General features: G+C 45.1%; 2 protein-coding genes and 1 long non-coding RNA gene across 5 annotated transcripts; 2 read left to right on the top strand and 1 right to left on the bottom strand.

The window, feature by feature from the left end:
* On the top strand, window positions 1–9,407 carry adam28 (ADAM metallopeptidase domain 28). The gene is made up of 22 exons (XM_003974648.3): window positions 1–1,112; window positions 2,118–2,206; window positions 2,280–2,356; window positions 2,472–2,550; window positions 2,663–2,739; window positions 3,058–3,241; window positions 3,316–3,378; window positions 3,457–3,528; window positions 3,605–3,774; window positions 4,096–4,177; window positions 4,424–4,557; window positions 4,637–4,814; window positions 6,892–6,981; window positions 7,380–7,575; window positions 7,643–7,745; window positions 7,813–7,975; window positions 8,077–8,157; window positions 8,285–8,375; window positions 8,486–8,582; window positions 8,656–8,752; window positions 8,820–8,915; window positions 9,007–9,407. Exons 1-22 carry the CDS (start codon window positions 1,055–1,057, stop codon window positions 9,037–9,039), a joined length of 2,310 nt encoding a protein of 769 aa, XP_003974697.2. The 5' UTR covers window positions 1–1,054; the 3' UTR covers window positions 9,040–9,407.
* Window positions 9,408–10,566: 1,159 nt separating this feature from the next.
* Window positions 10,567–23,675, bottom strand: ppp3cca (protein phosphatase 3, catalytic subunit, gamma isozyme, a). 3 transcript variants are annotated; one of them, XM_029829455.1, is made up of 14 exons: window positions 22,959–23,675; window positions 19,392–19,589; window positions 19,086–19,210; window positions 17,021–17,132; window positions 15,969–16,114; window positions 15,764–15,903; window positions 15,309–15,386; window positions 15,139–15,233; window positions 14,931–15,056; window positions 14,764–14,841; window positions 14,418–14,502; window positions 13,895–13,992; window positions 12,734–12,760; window positions 10,567–11,672 (listed from the first exon to the last, which is right to left on the bottom strand). In XM_029829455.1, the coding sequence occupies exons 1-14, from the start codon at window positions 23,017–23,019 to the stop codon at window positions 11,512–11,514; spliced, it is 1,530 nt and encodes a 509-aa protein (XP_029685315.1). In that variant the 5' UTR covers window positions 23,020–23,675; the 3' UTR covers window positions 10,567–11,511. The 3 variants fall into 3 exon arrangements, with proteins under 3 accessions (XP_029685315.1, XP_029685316.1, XP_011613631.1); XM_029829456.1 differs by having other exon boundaries at window positions 10,567–11,663; XM_011615329.2 differs by lacking the exon at window positions 12,734–12,760 and having other exon boundaries at window positions 22,959–23,672.
* Window positions 22,507–23,183, top strand: LOC115247507 (uncharacterized). The gene is made up of 2 exons (XR_003886587.1): window positions 22,507–22,874; window positions 23,038–23,183. It is a non-coding gene; the product is annotated as an uncharacterized lncRNA (long non-coding RNA).
* Window positions 23,676–23,731: the final 56 nt, after the last annotated feature.

Below are 23,731 nucleotides of genomic sequence, written 5' to 3'. Positions count from 1 at the left end.
AACCTAAAGATGAAGCAATTTTGAAGCATGCTGAAATGTGATCGTTTCATCGGGTGCTAACGTGGTCCGGTACCGCTTACTTGGTCAACTGGGAGGAATTTTATTGAGCGGTAGTCTATAGAATCCTTTATATAGTAATATCCGTTTACAGTTAAACGTTGTATTACTCAAAGGCTAAGTGACTAAATGCCAACGCGTCACTTGGAGCAGCACGCAAGTATTACCGGTACATGACACACGCCGAGACGTAGCTGTGATGAATTAAATTTTTAAAAAGGAATTTACATTTCACTGTTTAACTGAATATGGATTAATACATTTGGCACAAAAAATCACCTTACGACCAGTCTAAATTATACTCAGGAGGACAAAACCCTCAATGACCAGTCAACAGGGGGATTAAGCCCAACAGAGACACTATAATGCTATAAAAGAGATCCAGCAGATGAAGCAGTGTGAACGCTTATCTTCCCCCCGTTCACCTGTACCGGGTGGGCTAAAACCACGTCGGTATATTCAGAACTGGTTCATCTGTAAACACAAGAATCCTGAGTTGAACTCTAGACAAAACCACACCTGTGGGGACCACAACCTACGCCCACTCACTGCACGCGCGCATTTGCGTCGACAGTCAGCTGTCCATGTCTGTCTGACTGCCTGGAGGTGCGAGTCAGACTTTGCGGTGCGGTGAGCCGCGTGACAGTAATAAATGTTGAAATGTTGCGGTCCGTCAGAAATCAGAACACAACGTCTGTGAGTCAAACGGCTGATTTATTGCAGAAACTAATATATGGAGGCAAATTTGTTTTTGACTGTCCAGTTCATGCAACCTTTGACTTTTTTGACTGCGCAAAAACAGTTTTTCCCGCATTCCCGCAGAGATGCGTGTGCGCGTCCAGACTGGTTTTAAACTGTCTTGGCTCATCATCGTGACTGACAGGTCGGGTCCGGGGGCGTGGTCAGGGGCGTGGTCTCATAGCAGGAAACTTGCAGGTCGGAGTATAAAAGCCCGTCGGCAGCGCGGCGCGGCTTGGTATCTGTCTGCCAACCGAAAATGACGCCGACGCTCCTGCTGTGGCTCTTCATCGCCAGCGCTTCTCTCCGACTTTCAGGTGAGTCTCTGGATCCGGTTACCTGCTCTCTTGGTGGTGGCTGATTAATAACTAAAGCTGCAGTCTTGTGAGACAATAAACACTGGCCTTCGGCGCTGTGGAACACCTGAGTAGGTGTTTTGGTGGAGTGTGCGGACCTCCAGCAGTGTCTGGTGATCATGGTGGGAGTGCAGGTGATGGTCCCACTCAGTGGGACTGAACACATCGAATTCAGGTGTTTGTCTACCTGACTGACTCAGGCGGTTGACTCACTTCCTGTTACTCAACTTAGATTGGACCTCCTTACCATGTCGGGAAAATTCAGAACATTTCATAATATGAAAAAGAGGAAGAGAAAATAAGACTTTAAAAGAGCCAGTTTGACTCTTCTTTCAGCTTCTTCTTTTGTTGATGGATGTGTTGAAATTTCAACAAAACCCACGTTGCATGCAAGCTGTTAAATATTGATTTTTGCCATTTTGTTGACATGACATCAGCTCAAATGTACAGATAAAAGTAGACAAAGAAAGCATTTGACATAAAAACACTGATAAATGTCTGTCAAATATTAGGAGTGTCATTAATAATATTAGGCTATCTGTAAAATAGTTGACAGTAACATTAATAACTGTCACTACCCACACACACTTGCAGACACTCTCCCATGTCCTTTAATGGTGCCTTTATACAGCAGCTCCTTAACGGTAAACACTGGCTCTGCCTGGTTGAAGATGGATCCAGCTGTGATGCTGCTGATATGTTTAGTTCTGCTGCTGAAGCCTGGGTTAGCCTGGAGGGCTTTATTCAGTGTGGCTCCTCAAGACATTTTGGGTCAGCAACTTTAAACTAAAATTTCTTCCCGCATTTCAATGAACTAAACCTTTGGATATCAGAAGCCGTAGAAACGTTCACGAGACTGCTAATAATGTCCTCGTGTCCTTGTTGTCCATCTGACAGGATCAAATTAATTACTGTAACTTCATTATTTACTTTATGTATTTATGTATTTCACGTGTGTGTCCACAGAGAGCCATAGTCATGAGTTCGGGGAGGTTATGCACTACCAGGTGGTTCGACCTGTCCGACTTCACTCGCTCAGAAAAAGAGGCACAGAGGTTTGTTAGCGAGAGGCTGAATTCTGACAGATGTGGTGCTAAAGACAGAGTTTAATGTACATTTCCTGTGTAGAGTGTCAGACCAGAGACGGTTAAATATGCCATGACTTTAGGAGGAAGAGACATCGAGATGCATTTGGAGAGAAATGAGTGAGTTCTTTATCCACTTTAGAACCACTTCCTGTTTTAAGTTGGTGGGGCCTTTGGTCATTGGCTGAGATTTTATGGCTTTTCAGTGACTCAAATGACTAAATTTCCTCACCAGTGAATTACTCACCAAAGATTACACTGAGACTTACTACCAAGAGGATGGGAGCCGTGTTACCGCAGCACCAAATGACATCGTAGGAACTTCCTCTTTCTGAATCGCATCAGATCACGTTGACGTGATCCTTCACCTTCACAGACTGCCAACATGAACATTAACCTGAGGTCCGTCCTGCTTATCTCTGCCAGGATCACTGTTACTACCACGGGAGGATCGCGGGCCACAGCAGCTCATCCGTCAGCATCAGCACATGTGACGGACTCAGGTGAGCTGCAGGCTGCTGTTTAAGCTCAGGAGGGAACAAAACCGTATGAAATGGTCATCAACGTCTCCATCAGGAAATGCCAGATTGACTTGTTAAACTGGAACTCACCAGCAAACAGGTCTATGGCGCTCTAGAAGTGTGACCCACAGGGTGGTTTGGATTGTAGCTTTATTTACAGAGTAGAGTAGCAACAGTTAGGGACCAGCATGCCAGAATTAGCAGTGGCATGATTTACCAGTCTGCTGCCATGTTAATGGTTTTATTGGTTTTTTTGGTTGCTGTTGAAATCTGGTGGATCTCCTGCTGATCTGGGCTTAGGGGGTACTTCCGCACATCCGCTCAGAGGTACCTGATTGAGCCCCTGTCAGGGGGTGACGAAGGCAACCATGCTGTGATGACCCTTAACGCCGGCAACTCCACGCCACGCGTCTGCGGCGTCACCAACACCAGCTGGAGTGATGACTTTGAGCCCCCGACAGGACGCAGCCGCTCCAGATCAGGGGTAACAGCCTTTCCTGTGACCTTCCCGTAAAAACTGCAACGTGACATTGACAGGAAGTGTCTTGTCGCCGGCAGGGCTTTGGCATCGTCCAGCAGCAGAAATACCTGGAACTCTACCTCGTTGGTGATTTTCGTATGGTAGGATGGAGGTCTGGTTCTGGTCACTAATGTGAGCGTTTGTGTGATCAGCTGCTTAACGATGTCATCCCCTTTCAGTACGAGAAGCTGAAGCGAGATCGAAATGCAGTGAGGAAGAGGATGTTTGAAATTGTCAACTTTGTGAACATGGTGAGATTGAATTTCTGGGGGGGTTCTTGTGGGTCTTTAGCTGTGGTCGCCTCTCATCTGCGCTCCTGCTTTACAGGCCTACAAACCACTGAGGACCTTCATCGCTCTGGTGGGTTTGGAGATCTGGTCCAATGGTGACCAGATCTCTGTGACCCCCCCAGCTGGTGCCAACCTGAATGCTTTCATGAAGTGGAGGAACAATGAGCTGCTCAAGAGGAAAAAGCACGACAATGCTCATCTGATCAGGTCAGGCATAAAGAACACAGATTTCACAACTTAAACCACTATAATTTTGCATGTGCCAATAACATTTTCTTCATGTGTCCTGTGTAAACCAGGATGTTGCCCCTCCCCAACCAACGGAAACACAATAATGCATTTCTCAAATAAGTTATACAGCAGACAAAGACCAACAAACCTTATTATAAAAAAAAAACCGTTGGGGCCTGGGCCTGCTACAGGTTTCTTCCTGTTAAAAACAGTTTTTCCAACACTACTGGCTATAAGAGACACTGGGTAAATAAAGTGGAATTGATCTGTAGCAACCCATATCTGCTCCTCTTTCAGTGGTATCGACTTTGAAGGTGGCACCGTTGGGCTGGCTTTCATCGGCACGCTTTGTTCTGGTCACTCCGTTGGCGTTGTACAGGTGAGTTCTCCACTGGGGGAAAAAAAGGGTTCAGAGTCCAGAGAGGTGCAGGGCGGGGGAGGAGATTTAATTTAATACTGGTACTAACCAACTTCCATGTAGTTAATGAGTTACCATCAAAACAAGTTCAGACTCCATCAGTCCAGGATGTGTAATTATGGCAGGAAGAATGATACAAAAGGAGAAACAGACACCTTCCAGCTCATTAGAACAACATACTGATGAAAGAATGTAATACTCCTCCAGGATCACAATGACCGCGCCATCGCCATCGGTGCCACCCTGGCTCATGAGATGGGCCATAACCTGGGCATGGACCACGACGACTCCAGCGCCTGCGTGTGTTCTGGTGATAGTTGCATCATGGCTGCAGCGCTCAGGTGAGACGCAGTAAAGGTCAGTCAGAGCTCCCTGATCTGCTCAAGTCAAGATCCTGATCTCCTAAACCTGCTCCCTCAGCTGGAATATCCCTCGCACCTTCAGCAGCTGCAGCAACAACAACTATGAGAAATACCTGTTGAACCGCAGCCCCTCCTGCCTGCTGAATAAACCAGACTACCTCAGCATCGAGGCCCCTGCCGTCTGTGGGAACGGCTTCAAGGAGAAGGGGGAGCAGTGCGACTGTGGCACCCTGCAGGTAAATGTGGGGGACACACCTGACTGACACAGATTTACTTTACCCAAGCACAAATGCTGGGAGGTCAAAAGTCAGAGTCCAGAATGATTCCTAGTAGGTCTTGACACTCTGGATCAAACTCAGCTCAAGTCAGCGTGAAGACAAACTCCATCGTCTCCTGCAGGAATTCTCAAGTTCACCGTGTTGTCTGATCTTGAGTCTGAGCTTTGCTTTGACATGCAGCTGTGTGTGTGGTTGTGTATCTGTGTTTGTGTGCGTGTGTGTATCTGTGTGGTTATGTGTCTGTTTGGCTTTGTGTTTGTGTATCTGTGTGTGTGTTGTAAGAGCAGAAACATTCCTGTGATTTGATGTGTTATGGGATTTGTCATCTTGGCTGAATCTTCTCTACAGTACAAACTTGCATACCCCTCCTCACCTTAGCCCCTCCCCCTCTGTCCAGATGTTTAGACTTGTTTTTGACACCGCCGGTATTCTGCTAACCACAAATTTGTGTACACACGATTCGTGGTTAGCAGAATACTGTGTGTGTGTGTGTGTGTGTGTGTGTGTGTGTGTGTGTGTGTGTGTGTGTGTGTGTGTGTGTGTGTAATTTTTCCTGCTGGAGCATGCAGCTGGAGAGTCCTGCTCTTCTCCAGAGAGCTAAAACTAGAGCGATTCTGCAGAAATCTGAGTGGTCATAACATTCTCATTTGAGCTCCTCTTAATTTTGTAAATGAACACCTTTTGCAGGTTGTTTTATTTTCATTGTTCAAGCAGCAAGAAATGTGAGAATACAGTGAAATCAGGGCCAACTCTAGATTTCTAGATGATGCATGAAAGAAGTTGGATCCTACAGATTGAATGTTCGATACATCAAATGGTCTTTCAATCTACCGGTACTTGTAGATTAATGTACAGGAGTAGGACGGAACTTGACACCAGCCATTATGCATCGTTGCAGTCATGAAACCAAATACAGGAACAAAGAGGCGTGTTTTGAGATGTAATTTGCTGATTACAGGAGGCTTTTTTGCAAACGAAACACTTAAATCCACAACTGCTCATGAATTACGTATCAGAACACAGTGTAACAATGTAAGTTTGGCTTGATCAAATCAATCTTTATTTATATAGCGTCTTATACAATCAATATTGTTTCAGGGCACTTTCCAGAATCGTAGGGCCTAACCCCAGACAAGCAACAGTGGCAAGGAAAAACTCCCCTTGGAGAGGAGAGGAGAGGAGAGGAGAGGAGAGGAGAGGAGAGGAGAGGAGAGGAGAGGAGAGGAGAGGAGAGGAGAGGAGAGGAGAGGACGGGCAGAGCACAGAAACACACACAAAAATACACTATTTATACAGTGGGGCTGGAGGTTGTCATGCAGCTCCGAAGGCTGCGATACCTGTAAATGAATAGAGAAGGGGGGGGAGAAGCAGAAAAACTACACAGGAATCAGCATAACTAGTCTGCTTGATGAAGAGGATGAAAGGAGAGGAGAGGAGAGGAAACCATGACCCAGTGTGGTGACAGAGGCCTGTCAGGTGATCATGTTTCTGGACCCCGGCAGCCTCGGCCTATAACAGCATAACTAAGATGTTAACTTAATGATTAGACAACCCCCTAAGTATGATAAGTTGTCTGTCTATGATAGTAACTGGAACTACAGAATTAGTAACAATAAGCTTTTTCAAAGAGGTAGGTTTTGAGTCTGATCTTAAAAGTAGCGATGGAGTCAGCCTCCCGTACCTGGACAGGGAGCTGGTTCCAAAGCAGGGGGGCCTGGTAGCTAAATGCTCGGCCCCCATTCTACTCCTAGAAACAATAAAAATGGGGCAGAACAAGAAGTAAGGTAGAGCTGGAGAATAATGAAAAAAAAATGAATCTGGCACTAGAAAAGACAATGTGCTTCTAAATATATAGATGAAGTCAGCGTTTCATGGTGCACATTGAGCAGTTTTTAATAGGTGCATGCTAACACAAACCACGTAAATCACGAATCAACCGGTGATGAATGAATAAAAGGGTGATAAATAGCTGCTGGATTGAGTGAAGGTATTGATGCTGTTTTCTACAATTTATGGCCTAATGTCACCCATGCAGGAGTGCACAAACCCGTGCTGCAACGCCACCACCTGCAGGCTGACGGAGGGTTCGCAGTGCGCAGAGGGAGACTGTTGCGACAACTGCAAGGTGAGGGTTCAAAACCAACCCGGGCCCCACCAGAATCAATCTGATGCTGCCCTCTGTTGGAAAATTGTGGCAGTACAAGGTGCCTTAGAGCTGAGAGTGATTACCACAGTAACGATGACATTTTGACAACTACAGCGCACGGAACTCTCAGTCCAACTGATAATACCCTCACACACAATGTCTAACGTGTGTAGAAAGTATTTAACACGTTACACTTCCTATCAGTACAGTTCTTATGTTCTACATGAATTTACATTAACTTTGCTGCCTCTGAAAGGCCATATAATGTTAGTTCTCCAAAGTCTTTATTAGCTACATTGCACCAGTTCCAGTTATTGGAATTATTTAAACTCCGAGGCCATCAGATCTTTGTCCAATGACCTTGAAACACCGTGCAGATTGCGCCTCGTTCCAAGGAGTGTCGCAGGAAAGAGGATGAGTGTGACCTGGAAGAGTACTGCGATGGGCAGAAGGCTGTCTGTCCAGAGGATGTGTTCGCTGTCAACGGCCTCCCGTGCGAAGAAGGTCGGGGATACTGCTACAATGGCAACTGTCCACAGAGGCCAGACCAGTGCGTTAAGATGTATGGAGTGGGTGAGTGTCCATGGCAATTGATTTGTTTTCATTAAAAACCAGCGTCCTGATCCTCTGTGGTCATCAGGTGCTATTGAGGCTGCAAGATACTGCTACGACAAGAACACCAGGGGAACCTACTTCGCATTCTGCAAGCGAACAGCTGCCCAGTACATCCCCTGCCAGGCGGAGTGAGTTGGCCCCAGGTTAGGACTTCCTGTTGAGCTGGGCGCGTGCTGACCTGCTGTTCTCTCGTAGAGACGTGATGTGCGGCAAGCTTTTCTGCCACAACGGGCAGGGCAACCCCAACTACGGCCGCATGGTCCAATTCGGCAACTGTAAGGCCTCCTTCTTCGACGATGAGGACCACACCAAAGACTACGGACAGGTGGACGCCGGGACGAAATGTGGCGATGGGATGGTAGGCACACACCGTGTGTGTGTGTGTGTGTGTGTGTGTGTGTGTGTGTGGGCAGGGGGCTACAGAGCTGGATCTAACCTTGGACCTCTGCTCTTCACAAGGTGTGCAGCCAGAACGAGTGCGTGGAGCTGAAGACGGCTTACAGGAACACCAATTGCTCAGCCAGATGCTCCGGTCACGCTGTGAGTCCACGCCATTTGGGACCATTTTAGTCAATAGTTACTACTGAACTAACAATTCTCACATTTCTTTTGATGTGTGAAACGATGCGCGGCGACATTGATTGCAACATAATGTTGTGTTGCTTAGGTGTGTAACCACAAGAACCAGTGTCAGTGCACGCCCGGCTGGATGCCCCCCGACTGCACATCTGAAGACGGACAATTCTCTCTCTCCAAAAGTAAGAGCCGCCACTGGTGTGTGTGTGTGTGTGTGTGTGTGTGTGTGGCCGTGTGTGGCCACTGCCTCCGCCTCCTCCAGGAGCAGCTCATGTGTGTTGTGTGTCTGCAGAGGGGGTCATTGGTGTTGCCGTGGCGGTGATACTGGTGCTGTTGGGGCTCATCGCTGCTGTTCTGGCCTTCCTCTGGAAAAAGGGAAAGATACCGACGTGAGTCAGATTCATCGGGAGTTGCATCTCCACGGTTAGAAAAGTGTCATTCGAGCATCCGTTTGATTACCAGGACGCACGCTCAGAGGAAACCGGCCCGACCCAGAGAACAGCCCGGCACCCGCCCGTACACAGCGCCACCTCCTGTCCAGTTCATGCAACCTTCAAAGGTAAGAGCGGTGTGGGGATTTCCAGCGTTATTGTTGGCTGTTGTTTAACCTCAGTGACATGTTTCAGCCTGCGGTGGTGAAGCCCAGAATAGCTCCACCTCCACCACCCCCTGCTGGGAATAGACCAAAACCTCTGATGCCAAACTACATGGGTGCACGTCAGGTAACATGTGCCTTATTTGTCTCTCTCTCCCACACACACACACACGTTCATGTCAGTGCTGGTGCTGATCACCTGGGTCTGTGTTGTCCAGGCACTGAGGCCAGTCCCGCCACCAAAGGTCTGAGGTTTCAACCAGCACCGCAGCTTTCCATGGATCCACATTAAGGGACTTTTGCAGTCTCAGTTCACAAGTTGTATGTTTTTATATGTTTTTATGTTGTTGGTGTTTCATGGTTTTATATATTTATATATTTTATAATGATTTTGTTACCTGTGAAAATATGTCGGGCTGATTCTTCCCAATTGTCATCAGATTAAGAGCGTCAGTGACCCAGATTAGTTTCAGATTATGAAGAGTTCAGCTGGTGTGAAATAGAAATATTTCACTTGCAGAAACTGTTGTTTTAGCCCAATGTGCAGATGGAAAAGCAGCTTTGAGCCAAGGCAGGAATGGAATGATTCTAAAGCTGCAATAAATATTTTAGAATAATAGTTTGAGTTTCTGAATTTATCATCTGTGGCAGGATCAAAGCTACAAAGGAACAGGTTCTAATTATTGTGTCAACATCTGAGACGGGAATAACCTGAACAGTGAGCCAGGACTTCTTTTTGACGGCAGTGACTCATATGGTGACTCATATGGTGAATTCCAAAACTGGGGGGAAATAAAAGTTGAAAAGCGGAAATATCCCTCGTACCTTTGCATGAGTGAGGGTGGGGGGGTAGACCCACACAAATGTCACAAATCCTTCGATCTGACCAAGAGTCAAATTAAACACTGAAATTGTATTTTTATTTCTTCTTTCAAGTGATACATCTACGAAAAATGACGGTACAGTTTTGTTTTTACTCATTTTACAGCCATAAGGTTTTGATAAATATATTTTCTTGTACATTCTCTGAGAGCTGTACTGTACATGACCTGACAGGAGGTCAGAAGACTGTATGACTCCACCAATGAAGCCATACCTACATGTCATAGTTATCAATGTAAACTTAAATACTTGATCATGTTAAAGATTTCCCAGAAGTCTGATTATAGACTTTTCACGATGATCATGGGTGACATCAGGTGGTCTCCTGCCTCAACATATAGATGTTTCCAGCTGAGGTTGTAGTGAGATGGCACATGAGGAGGCTGAGGAAAGTCTTGAGCTTCCACTCGCCTCCTCTGTGGAGTGACAGAAACACGAAGTAGCTAGTTGGGGGTGTCGCAGCACCAGTTCAGATGGATATATCCCAGTAAACGCGTGTTTTAAAGGGTTTGAAGTGCTTGTGAGCGCAGTGGAGGAAATACAAGTGATAAATGACATTACTGTATAGGACTCATCTATGGAGGAGGATCAAGGAACCAACGTGGCACAATCATGTTTGGGAACTGTTTCAAATGGGTTCAAGTTGCTGTTTTCCCTTCAGTGATTTAGCAAAAAATGTTAGGGTGGAACTACGTTAGGAAAACAAATATAAAACCTTTGGACCCGCAGTTTGGGGTGTAATACCAACCACGCCCAGTCGGAGTCAGTGTTTAGCCACATGACAATTCGTTAACGGAAATGAGGGCCAACAATACAGAAGCAGCGTCGAAATTATTTAACACTGCTGGGTCCCTCAGGAATAGACTGAAATTCTGTCAAAAGTCAGGATGTTGTTCTGGTTTCCTGGTTTTTAATAGATTAAACCCACAAATGTAGCCCTCATCGTCTTCCGTAGTCAGCTGTGAATGAGATGATTACAGTACTGTTAAACAGCGAGGCAGCATATCAACATCATCTGTTTCCCTTATTTCAGTTAATTGGTGTCAACATTAAGCTAAAACAGAGCTTATTTAATATATGACAATATCAGATGAAACTCCTGCTGTTGAAATGCCAACATGAACCTGTTCTGAGGACGGTGGCATCAACAGCTTCTGTGAGGGGTCTCAAGAGTGTGCATTCGTGTTTCCAGAGCATCCATCACACAGAAAAGCCACAATTGCACACAAAAAGTTCATCCTTCGCTGGAACGCATTCACAAAAAACCACAAACCAAGAAAATATTGTTACTCTGGAAGTGAAGAAAATGCTGAACCAAAATCCCTTCATTAAACATTTGTGGAACTGTATAAACAGGACCAAAAGCATTCATAACCTTTCGGCTTCAGATATAAAATACTTGTTTAATTACACTAATTTCCCTTATACTTTTTCCTGAATCTCAGAATAAGACGCAAGCAAACACTGCTCAAAATTTTTTTTAAACAAAATTCACCCTGCAAAAATCCAAAATGAGGCTACAACTGAAACACTTTGATAAAGACAATTTAAAACATCAAGTGACTAAAATCCTGGGTAACGAGTGCTTCATCTAAAGTATTGACTCAAATTTATAAAATTCACTTCTTTTAATCCATAAATTAAGAGGCGAGTAACAATATACAGGTGAACAACTGGAAAAGTGTCTTCATTTGATGCTTTTTTAAATAATTTATCTAATAGGTTTTGTTTTTAATAAATAAGGTTTGTCCCCGCAATAAAACATGCTGGAGGTGTTTTCTCAGCGCCGTAACCTTTTTTTTTTGGACTCTAGTGTTTGTGGTCAAGTGGCGGTTTGGTGCCTATCCGTCAGTGCCGTTCTTGTTGGGGGAGTTGGTGTTGATAGTGGTACCGTCTGGCTGCTGTCCGTCTTTGCGGGGTGGCATCCTCTCGTTTATCCTGTCCAGGCCGCGCGCCTCCTCGAAGTTGCGAATCTTCCTCGTGGGAGAGAAACCTTGAATGGCTGCAGGAGAGATGAGAAAACAACTGTCAGCAAATGGAATCCCAATGTTTCCCTAAACTAACAGGAAACTGGTGAAAACCACACATGCACTGGTACAAGATGACTGGACGTCTTTAAGCACCATCACGCTACCACAAAACGACACCTGACGATTTCAACACTTACGGTGACGCCGCAAGACATCCCAGGGTGATAGAAAACGGGTACACATAAAAACAAAGTTTTCAAATGTTCAAACCAACTCTTCATTGCCAGAGTGATGACAAAGATGAATTTACAACCAGAAGAACAAGCTCCATCAGCCTCTCTGATAACTTATACTGCTAACTTACTACACAAAGGGAAAGACAGACAAAAATTTCTAAAAACTACCAGCTAGAGAAACTAGAATTAAACAGATGGATTAATCACTGCAATATTGTGCTAATAATTAGCCAGTTGGAATTATAATGAAGTGAAATTAAGTAAATAATTTGTAATTATGGATAAACTGATGAGAGAGTGATCGATGAGCTGACATAGAAGTAGTTATGATGTAAGTATTAATACTTTTGAGGGTTGAGAATCACAACTTTGTCGGAAAAGATAAGCATGAACTAGCAGCATCGACCAGAGGTGGCAGACTGCAACAGCCAAAGAGTGTAACAGGATTAGCCCCTGAAAATAACCCGGGCAGGGATTTCCCCGCTCTTATATTAGCAGGTCTTAGCTGAGGCTTTTCTCTGAGTGGGGAGTCAAAAGAACCAGTGGGACCACAGCAGGGAAAGTCTTAACAGGGAAAAGGCCAGTTTCTAAATCTAGGACACACCATCACCCTTTCAAAGGGACATAATTGTGAGAGTCATTTAGCTTCATTGCTGTGATTCTCTTATTTTAGTATCTGCGCGCACACACGCACACACACACTGGGCGAAACCATGGGAACAGACTGATGATGCAGAACCAGGAAGAAATGGTGAGAACATTAAAAATAAAGGACAAACTGCAAAAAAAGGTCCAGATTTGAGGGTTGGGCCACACACAAAAACAAGACAACAATTGTGGTGCACAGCCATGCATACCTTTTGCTTTGGCTGCCTCAACCGTAGCTATGTTAATGAGAATTGAGAAAAAAGGGTCATCAAAGGCAGCAAACACATCAAACCCGCGAGAAGGGGAAACAGATGGCACAATACAGGCCGACGCTCGTAACAGCCTCATCGGGGATGCAAAATATACAGCAGTTGTAAGAACCTTTATGACAACACAGCAACTGGGCGGAAAAGGTTAGAAGCAGAATAAAGCTGCTGCAGATTTAAGATGGTGCGGGTGTTAAAGGGTCACCAGGGCTTAGGTGTGTGCGTGGGTGGGTGTGCATGTGCGTGTGTTTGTGAGAGCAGGATTTAGCTGAGCAGCACAAACTGGGACGACAGGCCCCATCATGAGCCGGCGGGGTCTTTATACAGTTGCAAACACCCCTTAATCCAAAATCAGAAAAATACACGTAAACGCACATAAAACTTGACATAATAAAGAGAAACCATAAAGTCATCTCTGTTCAAAGCAGCCAGGCAGATCTGAAGGCTGTGTGTGAGGCGGAGGCGGACATGAAGCATGACATTCTTCAGAAAGGTCACCAACACTGCTGTGAGCTGACTCCCAGCATGGCCGCTGGTGGGTGAGGCTGGACGCTGACCTTCAGATCAGAGGGTCAGTGCCCACTTCCATGTGACAGGGTCACACCCACCAGCCCGCAGTGGTCAATAAAAAGCCTGGACAGGCCAGTTGTGTGTGCTAAACTACTGTATGTGTGCACATGTGAGCAGTGCATTTATCTAAAAATCTGAGCTGTCGAAGCTGATTGAAAAGCAGATTAATCAGGGTAATGTGGCGTAATCATGCTAATCATTCCTCGTGTAGGTTTGAGTAAATCGTGCCAACTGTGCACATAACTGCCTACTTCTAACTGCTCCCTCTTTGATTGTCTTCAACTCCAGCAAGTTCTTCTTCCCTTAAAAATAGGACTCAACTCCAATTCTTAAATTCAACTCCAAAAGCTTTAGTACATCTTTACTCTGCAGGTGTGTTGCATTAAAAACATGAACGCATAAAGTAAAAACTGATTAATACCCAGTTTTAATAACCCAGCAGCTTCCCACAGTTGTCCCATCAGGTGAGTAGAGATGTTATCAAAGACCAAGAAAGAGGAAATCCCAATGATTCTCCATCCACAGCGAACTCACCGGTCTGTAAGGTCTGTTTCCCCCCCGACAGCACGCCCACGGGAAGAGTCCCAGTTGGTGTCAGGCCTTTTAGCGTGAGCACATTCTCACTCTCCTCCCTGCAGTCCAGAAGCAGAGACAAACAGATTAAATACGGCGGCCTGCGAACACAGAGCTGCTCCGTAAACAGCAGCGTGTGATCAGTTGTTCTGGATTTTGACGCTGTGTCCACTGTGGAGGTGATAGAACTGGGACAGAAGTCCGCCAACAGCAGCAAACACCATCCAGCTGGGTGGACACAGCACTTCATTTCAGTCATTTTCTCTGTTGCTTCATGCTTTTAATGCATTTAAATAGATTTGACCCTGAATGAATTTGCTGGGGTGACAAAATAAAAAAAATAAAGGTGTTTTGCTTCATTAGAACCACTATCCTGTATCTTCTAGGCTTCCTGGCCTGCTACTTGATCAACTACATCAGGCCCCCCAGCTGATGTGATTGTGATCACATGCATGTCAGACATCCACTGATGAAGGGGTCAGACCTGAGGACGGTGAAGACTCGGGCCATTTTCCCCACAGCGCGGATCTTATTCCGGATGACTTCTTTACGGATCGCACTGGCTCCGCCTGAAAGGGAACCGGGGACAGAATGTTTTTTAGAATTAACCTGCCATGTTGGGCAGCACAAAGAGGATGATACATCTGTGGGCTAAACTTTGGGATTAACAGTTTTTCTAACTCTAATCCTGCAGTATTACTAACAACACATGGAGGATATTACATATGTGTTTAAAGTGTGTGTGTGTGTGTGGCTCATGTTTGATCCATCCAAAATCCAAATCTGCAAAAAGCTTTATGGATAAAAAAAGTGCTGGATTTTCTTGTCACCTTCATACAAGTCATCGACTTCTGACATGAGTTCATCATCAGAGCAAATGTTGAGGACGTTCACCAGCATCTCCGTCACTGTGAAAGGAGACAAATTTCAGGCTGTTGCCACATCTGATATAAAGACACTTTTAGGTCCATCTAGCACCTGGATGGATTAAACACACCTTTCTCTCCAACAAAAGGCAAAGACCATGTGAAAACATCCATGAAGTTGGGCAACCAGTAAGGATGAGGCGAGCAGTTAAACTGGCGAATGTTCATCACGTTGTTCTCATATTTTAGCACAGCAGCTGGAATCAAAGCATTGAAGGGTTGAAGGATTCAATGTGAATATAAATGAAGAAATGAAGAGGAGAAAAAGAGAAAAAAAACCTTTGTTGTTGTAGACATCCAGATAATTTGGAGCTGAAAAGATTGTGATTAATGAAGGGAAGCCTGTTGTTTGGCTTTTTCTGTACATCCGGTACCTGGAAACAACAGGATGCATCGGGGGACTTAAAGCATGATCAGGAAATTCAGCTCAAATGTGCAACTGTACTTACCCAGCATCCTGCGCTTCATGGGCCCTGATTACTGACAGCAAATTATTATTCACCAAAAAGTCACACACTGCTGCATAACTGCAGAGAGAGAAGGAGAGGGAGAGAGGGAAGAGAGAGAGGGGAGAGAGGGGGGGAGAGAGAGGAGAGAGAGCCAGAGACATAAACACAACTGCATGATGACGATTCTGATTTCACTGAGGGGTGATATTTTTATATATCTGATGGGCATATTCTCAGTTTTATTCTCATGCATGCGGGGGCCTCCCCCCGAGGCTGTGCAGCATTTAGGAACCTTCCCTTCCTGGAGACGTTCCACTGGGAGTGGACCATCAGCTGCAGCTCTGACTGGGCTGCAGGATGAGGTGCACATTCACCCCTCCAACCTCAGCAGACAGAGCTCAGAGCAGATTTTTCTATCCTTTCATACTAATGATCATTTCTGTGTCCTGTTTTACCTGAAGAAGTAAGAGCATCCTCTGACAGAGTTATGGTTGAAGTGTTCAGATGTCTTTTCACTGCCGTAGTCCTCACCCGGATCGGCCCAGATCAGGTCACACATTGGTCCAAACGCTGGGGGCTCTTTGAACCTGTCTAACTGTTAAACACAGAGTCAAAGTAAGACTGGGCATTTAAAAGGAACACAGTTCGCTCTCTACTTACTTTCCTGATGTCGTCTAGGCAGTTGATTTCTGGGGAGAGTCCGCCGTGCACACACAGGAACTGCTGGTTGAGCAGGGCGGCGAGGGGCAGGCAGTCGAAGGCCTCCATACAAGCGTCATACACCCGCTCGGAGTATTTAATTTTACCTGGAGAAACAGGTAATAGGATACAGCAAAGCTTAAATGCTTCATTTACATGGTTGAATGCTGAAAATGTTTAATCTATAGTTTCCTGTCACACAATATATCCAATGGTAAAAGTGCTAATTGTTTTTGTATTTCTCCAAACTATAATTCCATTGTTAGAGGAAAACTAAATGATACACTAATCATTACTTAAAATGACTGCCACCAAATTCTGATGTCTTTGCTTTAATCCTTTTAATGTCTACAATCCTGTTAGGTTAGCAAATACTTGTTAGTCATGATGGTTGGATGATGTCAGAATAAAAGGCTGTAAACTCAGAGACATGACAAGCAATATTCAAATAATAAAGAAATAATAAATAATATTCAAACAGCATTTTTCTGTAGGTTAGGTACAGAAAAATCTATTAAATCATGACTACATCCTAAAACTAGTGATGATTACAGTGCGGAAATAGAAATTTAGCCTGTAAAGTCTTATTTAGTATCTTGATGCTGCTCAGGTTGTTCCCATTTATACTTCACAAATATTAGGCTGAACTGCCCATCTTAACCACTCACGGTGCAACATTGTGCGCTGAGATCGTGCATGTGGGTGCAGCTAAAGTGGTGTGTGGGCTGGGGTGGGGGGGTTGCAGCTGGCAGGGTTGTCTTGGCTGTCTGCTGAGGTGTCCTGTTTTCTGTATGCTAATGAAGCAACACCTGCAGCATGTGTGAAAGAGACTGTAAACAGCCATAGCAGTCTTTCTAGCTGCTTTCCATCATCAGGCTGCTCAACAAGAGGAAGAAAAAGGCTTTATTTTGTCGGCTGGACGTCACTGATCACCCCACATTCCTGTCTGTCGGGGTTAGAGTTAGCCAGCTTCTACCAGGGCTCTGGCTAAAAGCTAAGTGCTCCTCACTCACATTCCTGTTTAAAGGTGAAGTACTCCGTCAGGTGCCGGCACTCGTGGTTCCCACGCAGGAGGAAGAGTGTGGTGGGGTGGTTGATCTTCAGCGACCAGAGGTAGAGAACACACTGCGAGAAGAGTGGAGGTGTGTAGAGGATTAAGATGTGACACATATGTCTTGGAATTAACTGTCTCTTTTCAACGGTCTCCGGCTTCACAGTCACAACAAAAGAAGTGACCATCTACCTGGTTTATACGTTGGGGCCATGGAGGGTTTGCTGCATCCTGACACACAAGTGAAGATTTTCTAATATAACTTTACTTTGCAATAGCAAAAAAAGCTGTTAGTTTTGTGACATCATTCTCCCACTGTGAGCTCTGGTTACAAAAGCACAGCCACTGGTCACCCCTGCTCTAGCTGATATGCGTAACTACAGAATGAGGCTCAAACTGAGCTTTGGTGTGGACTCATTGCAGATGGTAGACTGTACCGTAAGATAATCCCAGAGGCTCCACTGCTTTGTCTTTGTCAAACCAGCCTGAATTCCTTTTAAAGTTAACCTTAATAAAAGGTTAATAAAAAATATAAATGAAGTTGTTCTAAACGTGCACATTATTCTGAACAGTAATGTTGGTTTTACCAGCATCAATTCAGTTTAATCTCTTAAGTGTTTTAATAACAAATCTTTGTTCTCTGTGACTGCTGGGATAGAGGGAAATTGATGTCTGGTAGAGGCCACGACTGTCCCGGTCTAGGCAGATGAGACACGTCCTCAGTCATTAGTCCAACTGGCAGAGATACGGAGTCACACGTAGTGGCACCAGGCTTTGGGAGCAAGTTGTGAAAGAAAAACTAAATTTGCTTCAAAGCCCAGGCACAAATGTGTGGAGAAACTGCCAGTCTGGGACGTGTGTGGGTGTGGGTGTGTGTGTGTTCGTTTGGGAGTCCACACACACACTTGGATCAAAGAGAATTTACTGATAAAGAGCTCAGGGAATAAATGGATTAGGCTCCAAAACAAACACACTCTCAGGTGACCACCCAGATCATTAGCAGGCTAATGGTCCACAAGGGCTATATTTTCAAGCTCGGTCCCCAGCGAGTTCAGAACTGAAGAAGCCTTCTAGATAGAAGGCGAAACATCTTCAAAAGAGAAAAAAAACAGTCCATTTGACATAGAAAACTACCTTGGATAACTATGACCTGGGTGATTGAGAATCTACACAGACCTCCAAAACAAAGTGTAGTTTCAAAAAGCTCTTTTCTCCAGAATTTCTTTGGTTGCTTCTATGAGCATCTGAGTGCTCCACACACAACCCGTGTGTAATAATCTATATTATTCAGAGAGATACGAGTAATATATGAATACGCTTCCATGTTTTAGAAGAAGTCACCTGAATACATGTTGCTACAACTAAATCAAGATGGTAAAGAAAGTTAAATGACGAAGAGAGCGACTGTTACATCTAAGGCTTGGATCTTTGTTTTAACCATGTTAATATAACCATGTATAACCATGTTAATTCATATTTAAAGGCTGAACTTTGTAGAAACATTCAGGAACTAAAACAGTGTTTCCAGTGGAGGAACAGTGTTTTTATCAATGACCTTTGACCCCCCTGCTCAGGCTTCCTTATTGTCTCCACACATCAAAAGTCATCACCACACAGTTCTGACTCCAATCCATCCATCCATCCATCCTCTACCGCTTGTCCGGGGTCGGGTCGCGGGGGCAGCAGCCTAAGAAGAGAAGCCCAGACTTCCCTCTCCCCAGCTACTTCTTCTAGCACAGTTCTGACTCGTGAAATGAAATGTGAGTATTTAACAGATCAGCCTGCAGCTCAGCTAGTAAATGTTGACCTGACTGTTAACTGGTGACCTGTGATGCCTGCTCCTCTCTGAGGAGTGAAGGAGTGTTTCTGTGGATGTTTGAGCCCTTGCAGCTGGGTCATGAGTCAGTCAGTCTGCTCCCAGCCTGCACCTCATCTCTAATACTGTGATGTTTGGATGGAACAAAGCCATTTGCTGAAGATGAACTGAAGTAAGAGCACTTATTTTTAACAGTAAAACGTCGTTTTACCTCGATACTGAAGTATCCTCGGTCCACGTAATCGCCAAGGAAGAGATAACGTGTGTTACTGGGGGAGCCGCCCACCTCAAACAGCTTCATCAGGTCAAAGAATTGGCCATGGACGTCTCCACATACTGCAGGAGACACAGTCAGACAGGTTAAGCCAAGTTAAAATGGATGATTGTGTATAACTTAGCATAAAGCCATGGTCAAAACATCCATAATCCACTTTCACAGACAGCCGGTACTCTTGTGACTGTTAAACTTCTGGTACATTCCCCAGATGGATGAAAACTCTGCCCCATTTAATTGTACCTGTTATAGGAGCCTCCACCTCCAGCATGCATTTCTCCTGGCGGAGGATGTTGGCCCCATCGTTGATGATCTTCAGGGCCACATCCTCCTCCACGCGGCCTTCTTTGACTAGGTGGTTACGGAGCAACTCGGCGTTGGGTTTGCCGTCTTCAAACAGCTCTTTGATGGTGAGTTTATGTTGTGGAGGATATGGCACAGCTGTGGGAAACATTAAAGACTTTAGGAAGAGGGCCGCAAAGATATCTGGCCTTAAACTGCACATCTGCAAAGAGAAGTCCTGATGATAAAAAGAGCTTGGCAAGTCCATCTTTAACCACAACATCACGCAAGTGTTCCCACCTCCAGCTAATTAACATTCCTAAAACTGTCTCATTATTCCTACTTTTGCTTTATTTTGTGAGTAAGAGACTAATAATGAAGCGTGTCAGGCCACAGAAAGAATGTCATTCTGTCACACTTATGCAGAGAAACAAGAGTTTCAGACGGCTTCATATTTAAAACTGACGCAGCTGGAATGAAGTATTTGCAAAGGAGGAGGGCTGGAAACACCTACGCGGTGCATGAAGACAGACAGAAAGGAGCCCCTCACATTCGTTAACCCAATCTACCCCGGTAAACTGCTGCACGCCACCTACACATCCTTTTACTGCCGTCACAAAAGGTCAATGCTTTCAATGCTGAGAATGAAGAGTGAAGAAACCATGAGAGCGGAAACACTCAGCAGCCTTTCATTACATATTCAGAGCTGTGTCAGATCCAAGTGGAGGGAAATCCGCAGGTTTGGAAGGAAGCAGTATGAGTCCATTTGTTCCGGACATTCTAAACGATTGCAGATCCAGATTCGCCCACACTCAGATCCAGACTGCAGGAGCTTCCCTTGCTTCCTCTCTTCCAGTCTAACGGAGCACTAGTGGATCCCCATCAAGTTAAAAAAAAAAAAAGCACTGATCTGCAAAATAAGGGAATGATCGGGTGATTTTTGCACCATCTTCCCAAAACTCTACGGTTCCTCTTCCACGAGGTGTGAACATGAGAAACAGGTGAGTTGTGGATGAACAGGGACCCGAACAGGGACCCTAGCAGGGATCCTAGCAGGGACCCTAGCAGGGATCCTAGCAGGGACCCAACCCCCGACCTACACAGGCTGTTCAATAGTGCCACAGCGAAAGGTGCTGTGGGAACAGGTACACTCAGTGAATCTGTCTATATTCTGGAGCTGCAGCACAGAGAGCAGCTGTCATGTGCTGCCCAGTGTGGTATAAATAAACAGGTAATTGCCCCCGGGACCTGTGAGGCGTGGCATTGAACAGAACTGTAAGCTGAAGTACGAGCTGTAAAAACAGATTAGGCAGATTAGCCAGATCCAGGAGCCTGTTTTGCTCAGCACTCTGGAGGGAGACTCCACAACACAAGCAGAGCGATGGTGACACAGAACTGGGACTAGACTGGGAGAGGATAGAGGGAGCAGTGACGCTGGCCAAAAGTACGAGGCTTCTCCAGGCTGAAAGATGAAATGATTACAGTTCCTGGACGTCAACGACCAGAATGAAGAATAAAAGTCTTCAAGAGAACTAAAAGAAGCGAATATGTAAAACTGACCCAAACCTACCCGAGCAGAACAGAACAGAACATCTATGCTGAATAACTTCCTTCTATTATTTACATTATCTAGGTGCTTTGAGTAACAAAACCCTATTTTAACGTCGACTAATTTCACAATAAAAATGTCTACATTTCATTATTATGCGAATCTGCAGCTGTACTGCCAATAAAAAAAACCTCTTTGCTACTGTAATTGTGTTAAAATTCACGATGAGTCCGTATCAGCCAGTTTTATCCTGATACAGAACAATAATGTTGCCTCTGCCCTTTTATTCAAGACTGTCTAGCCTAATTAGCATTAATGTTAAATGGACTCCCCAACACTCACGCACACACACACACACACACACACGCTGTCTGGCATGACAACAAACAACAGGGGAAACAAAGACGCCACGGTGCATCCGTGCGGGCTGTGGTTCTGGCCGGTGATAGGAGCCAGGCTCTGAAATATGTCCACCATTGTTACATTAAAACATGCAGACACACTATAGAGGGAGGATTGAATGACAAAGATGCGGCTGGGTAGGAGTGAATGGACGACAGTGGGCCTGCTGAATCATGAAGTCCTCTTCAGATTGCTCTAATTATGGGTGAATGCATTAGCGTCGCCAGCTCGATAGCCAGGCTCTGGGGCTTATTCTCTGCAGACACGCTGGTTCTTGGGTCCAATTGATTTCCAGACACAGGCAGAAAGCTGATGAGTTACATTCTTGTCAATGGCTAATTTTGGCTAATTTCTCACAATAGCAGAACCTTAGACTTTGACATGGGATTAAATGCTTTTGAGGGAAACTTAAAACCAAAATGTGCTTTTTCTAATGGTCGTTTTTATGTCCAAAACCTTTTTTCATTACAAATGTCCGCTTTTCTTACTGTGTGAAAATAACTCCAAACGTTCCAACTTCCAAGTTTTTTCCAATCACTATCAAATCAATCAAAAGACCTGCTGGTTTCTAATCTACATGCTCCACAAGTGTGGCTTCACCTCCAGTTCTTATGCGTCTGAATGATGTTCTGTGAAACCGCTACTGAGCACAGCACCACCCGGTGGAACAAAACTCACTCTTTTATTAATGAAATACCAAGTAGCAGGACTCATATTTTCAGAGTTTTGGGTTTTCACATCCCAGAACTGACAACCAAAGACCAAAAACTGGCTGCATTATTTCAGATGCAGAACGGTTACAGCAGCTGAGCGGGTTAACTGGCACCCGACCAAGTTGAAGCAACCCAGCAGTTGGAAACATCACACTGATTTTTTTTTTATGCCCAGTCTGCATAATTTGCAGGCGCTTCTCTACAATTTGAAACTGAACCATTAAATGTTTTTGCCTGGCTGATATATAGCCCCACCCCCCAACCATGGAGCTGGCCATGTTTAGAACATCACTGGGGAGATTCTTTCCACAATTAACTTCCCCTCTGCCTACTGGCTCACACATCAGCATTCCAGCTCTCTGGCTCTCCCAGTGCTCCCAGTGCCCTTGCAGACAGATGGTGGGAGGAAGGAAGGTAGCTGCTGTGTCGGGGCAGATCGGGCTGTTGGCAGAGGTGGGGCTGTCTGTCAAGGATGAGACAGACGAGCAGAACAACCGAGCTGTCCAATGAACAACAAACCTCGTCAAGTCGTGCTGGTGGTAACCTGAGCAGACTTTAGGACCACGACCTTGGATTAAGACTCAGGCTAAATGTCAAGGAGACCGAAACTGGGGACCAAGTTGTCTTTATATCACAACAGGTCCGGACGTAATTTTCCGCTAAACTGGGAAAACTTAAAGGTTTAAATGTTAGTAGAGGGACATCGACCTTAGTGAGCTTCTCCCACAGATCACTGTGTTCCTGCTGCTGGATATAAACACTACCGATATTCAGTAAAAGGTATAGAAGTATATGCTTCACGCTACAGGTGGCTCTCAATTAAAAGATCATCAAATTAATAAACATGAGAAGAGCCTCACTCACCTTTAATTAGCCGCTCCGTTGTGGACTGTTTCTCCTGTTTGTCTTTATCCTTTCCTGACATCTTTGCTTCGCCTTGCAGCTAATTTCGGGGTAAAATCCTGGACGGCGGCTCTTCTGCCAGCTAGCTCGAGCTAGCACACCAGCGGGTCCCTCAGATCCAGTCTGGGCTCTCGGTTATGCTCAAAAATATTAGTTTAACTAATGTTCTGGAAATAAAGATTTGATGATGAAGGGTTTCTTGCTTTGTTGGATCGGGGCTGTTAAAGCTCGCTAGCTAAAGCAATATTTCTTCTAGTGGACAATTATTATACAAATTCAACAAATTAAAAAGTAAAATGAAAATACAGCAATTGGAGGTGATAACGCGCTGACTATTACTGGCAGGTGCAACAGGATACCTGGAGGAGACGTCTGTTTGGAGCTAATCCGATTTAGTTACTCTTTTACAGTCAGTTAGCCAGCTAATATTTTAACGTGTCGGCACGTCGGCAGCAAAGCAAAAACAGCCACGGAAGCTTTCATCTTCTACGAGCGGGCCGCTTTAAAGCAAGATGACCACAAAGACACCAGAACTTCGCCTCAGTGTGATGCGAGAATCTTCCCCTGACAGAGACGGTCGCCCCGCCGGCGTGTCCTCCTCCGCGGATTAGAGCCTAATCTGACAGTGAGCGAGGAGCGGCGCTGGATTTCCTACAACATGGTGGAGCCGATGTGACGTGACTATGGAAACGGGTCACATGACGCGGTGGTGCGTTCACGTGAAAACCGTCGTT

Source organism: Takifugu rubripes, chromosome 21 (assembly GCF_901000725.2).
Source record: "Takifugu rubripes chromosome 21, fTakRub1.2, whole genome shotgun sequence".
NCBI classification, from domain to species: domain Eukaryota; kingdom Metazoa; phylum Chordata; class Actinopteri; order Tetraodontiformes; family Tetraodontidae; genus Takifugu; species Takifugu rubripes.
Note: the sequence above shows the minus strand (reverse complement) of the source record. Positions and strands in the feature narration are given on the sequence as shown.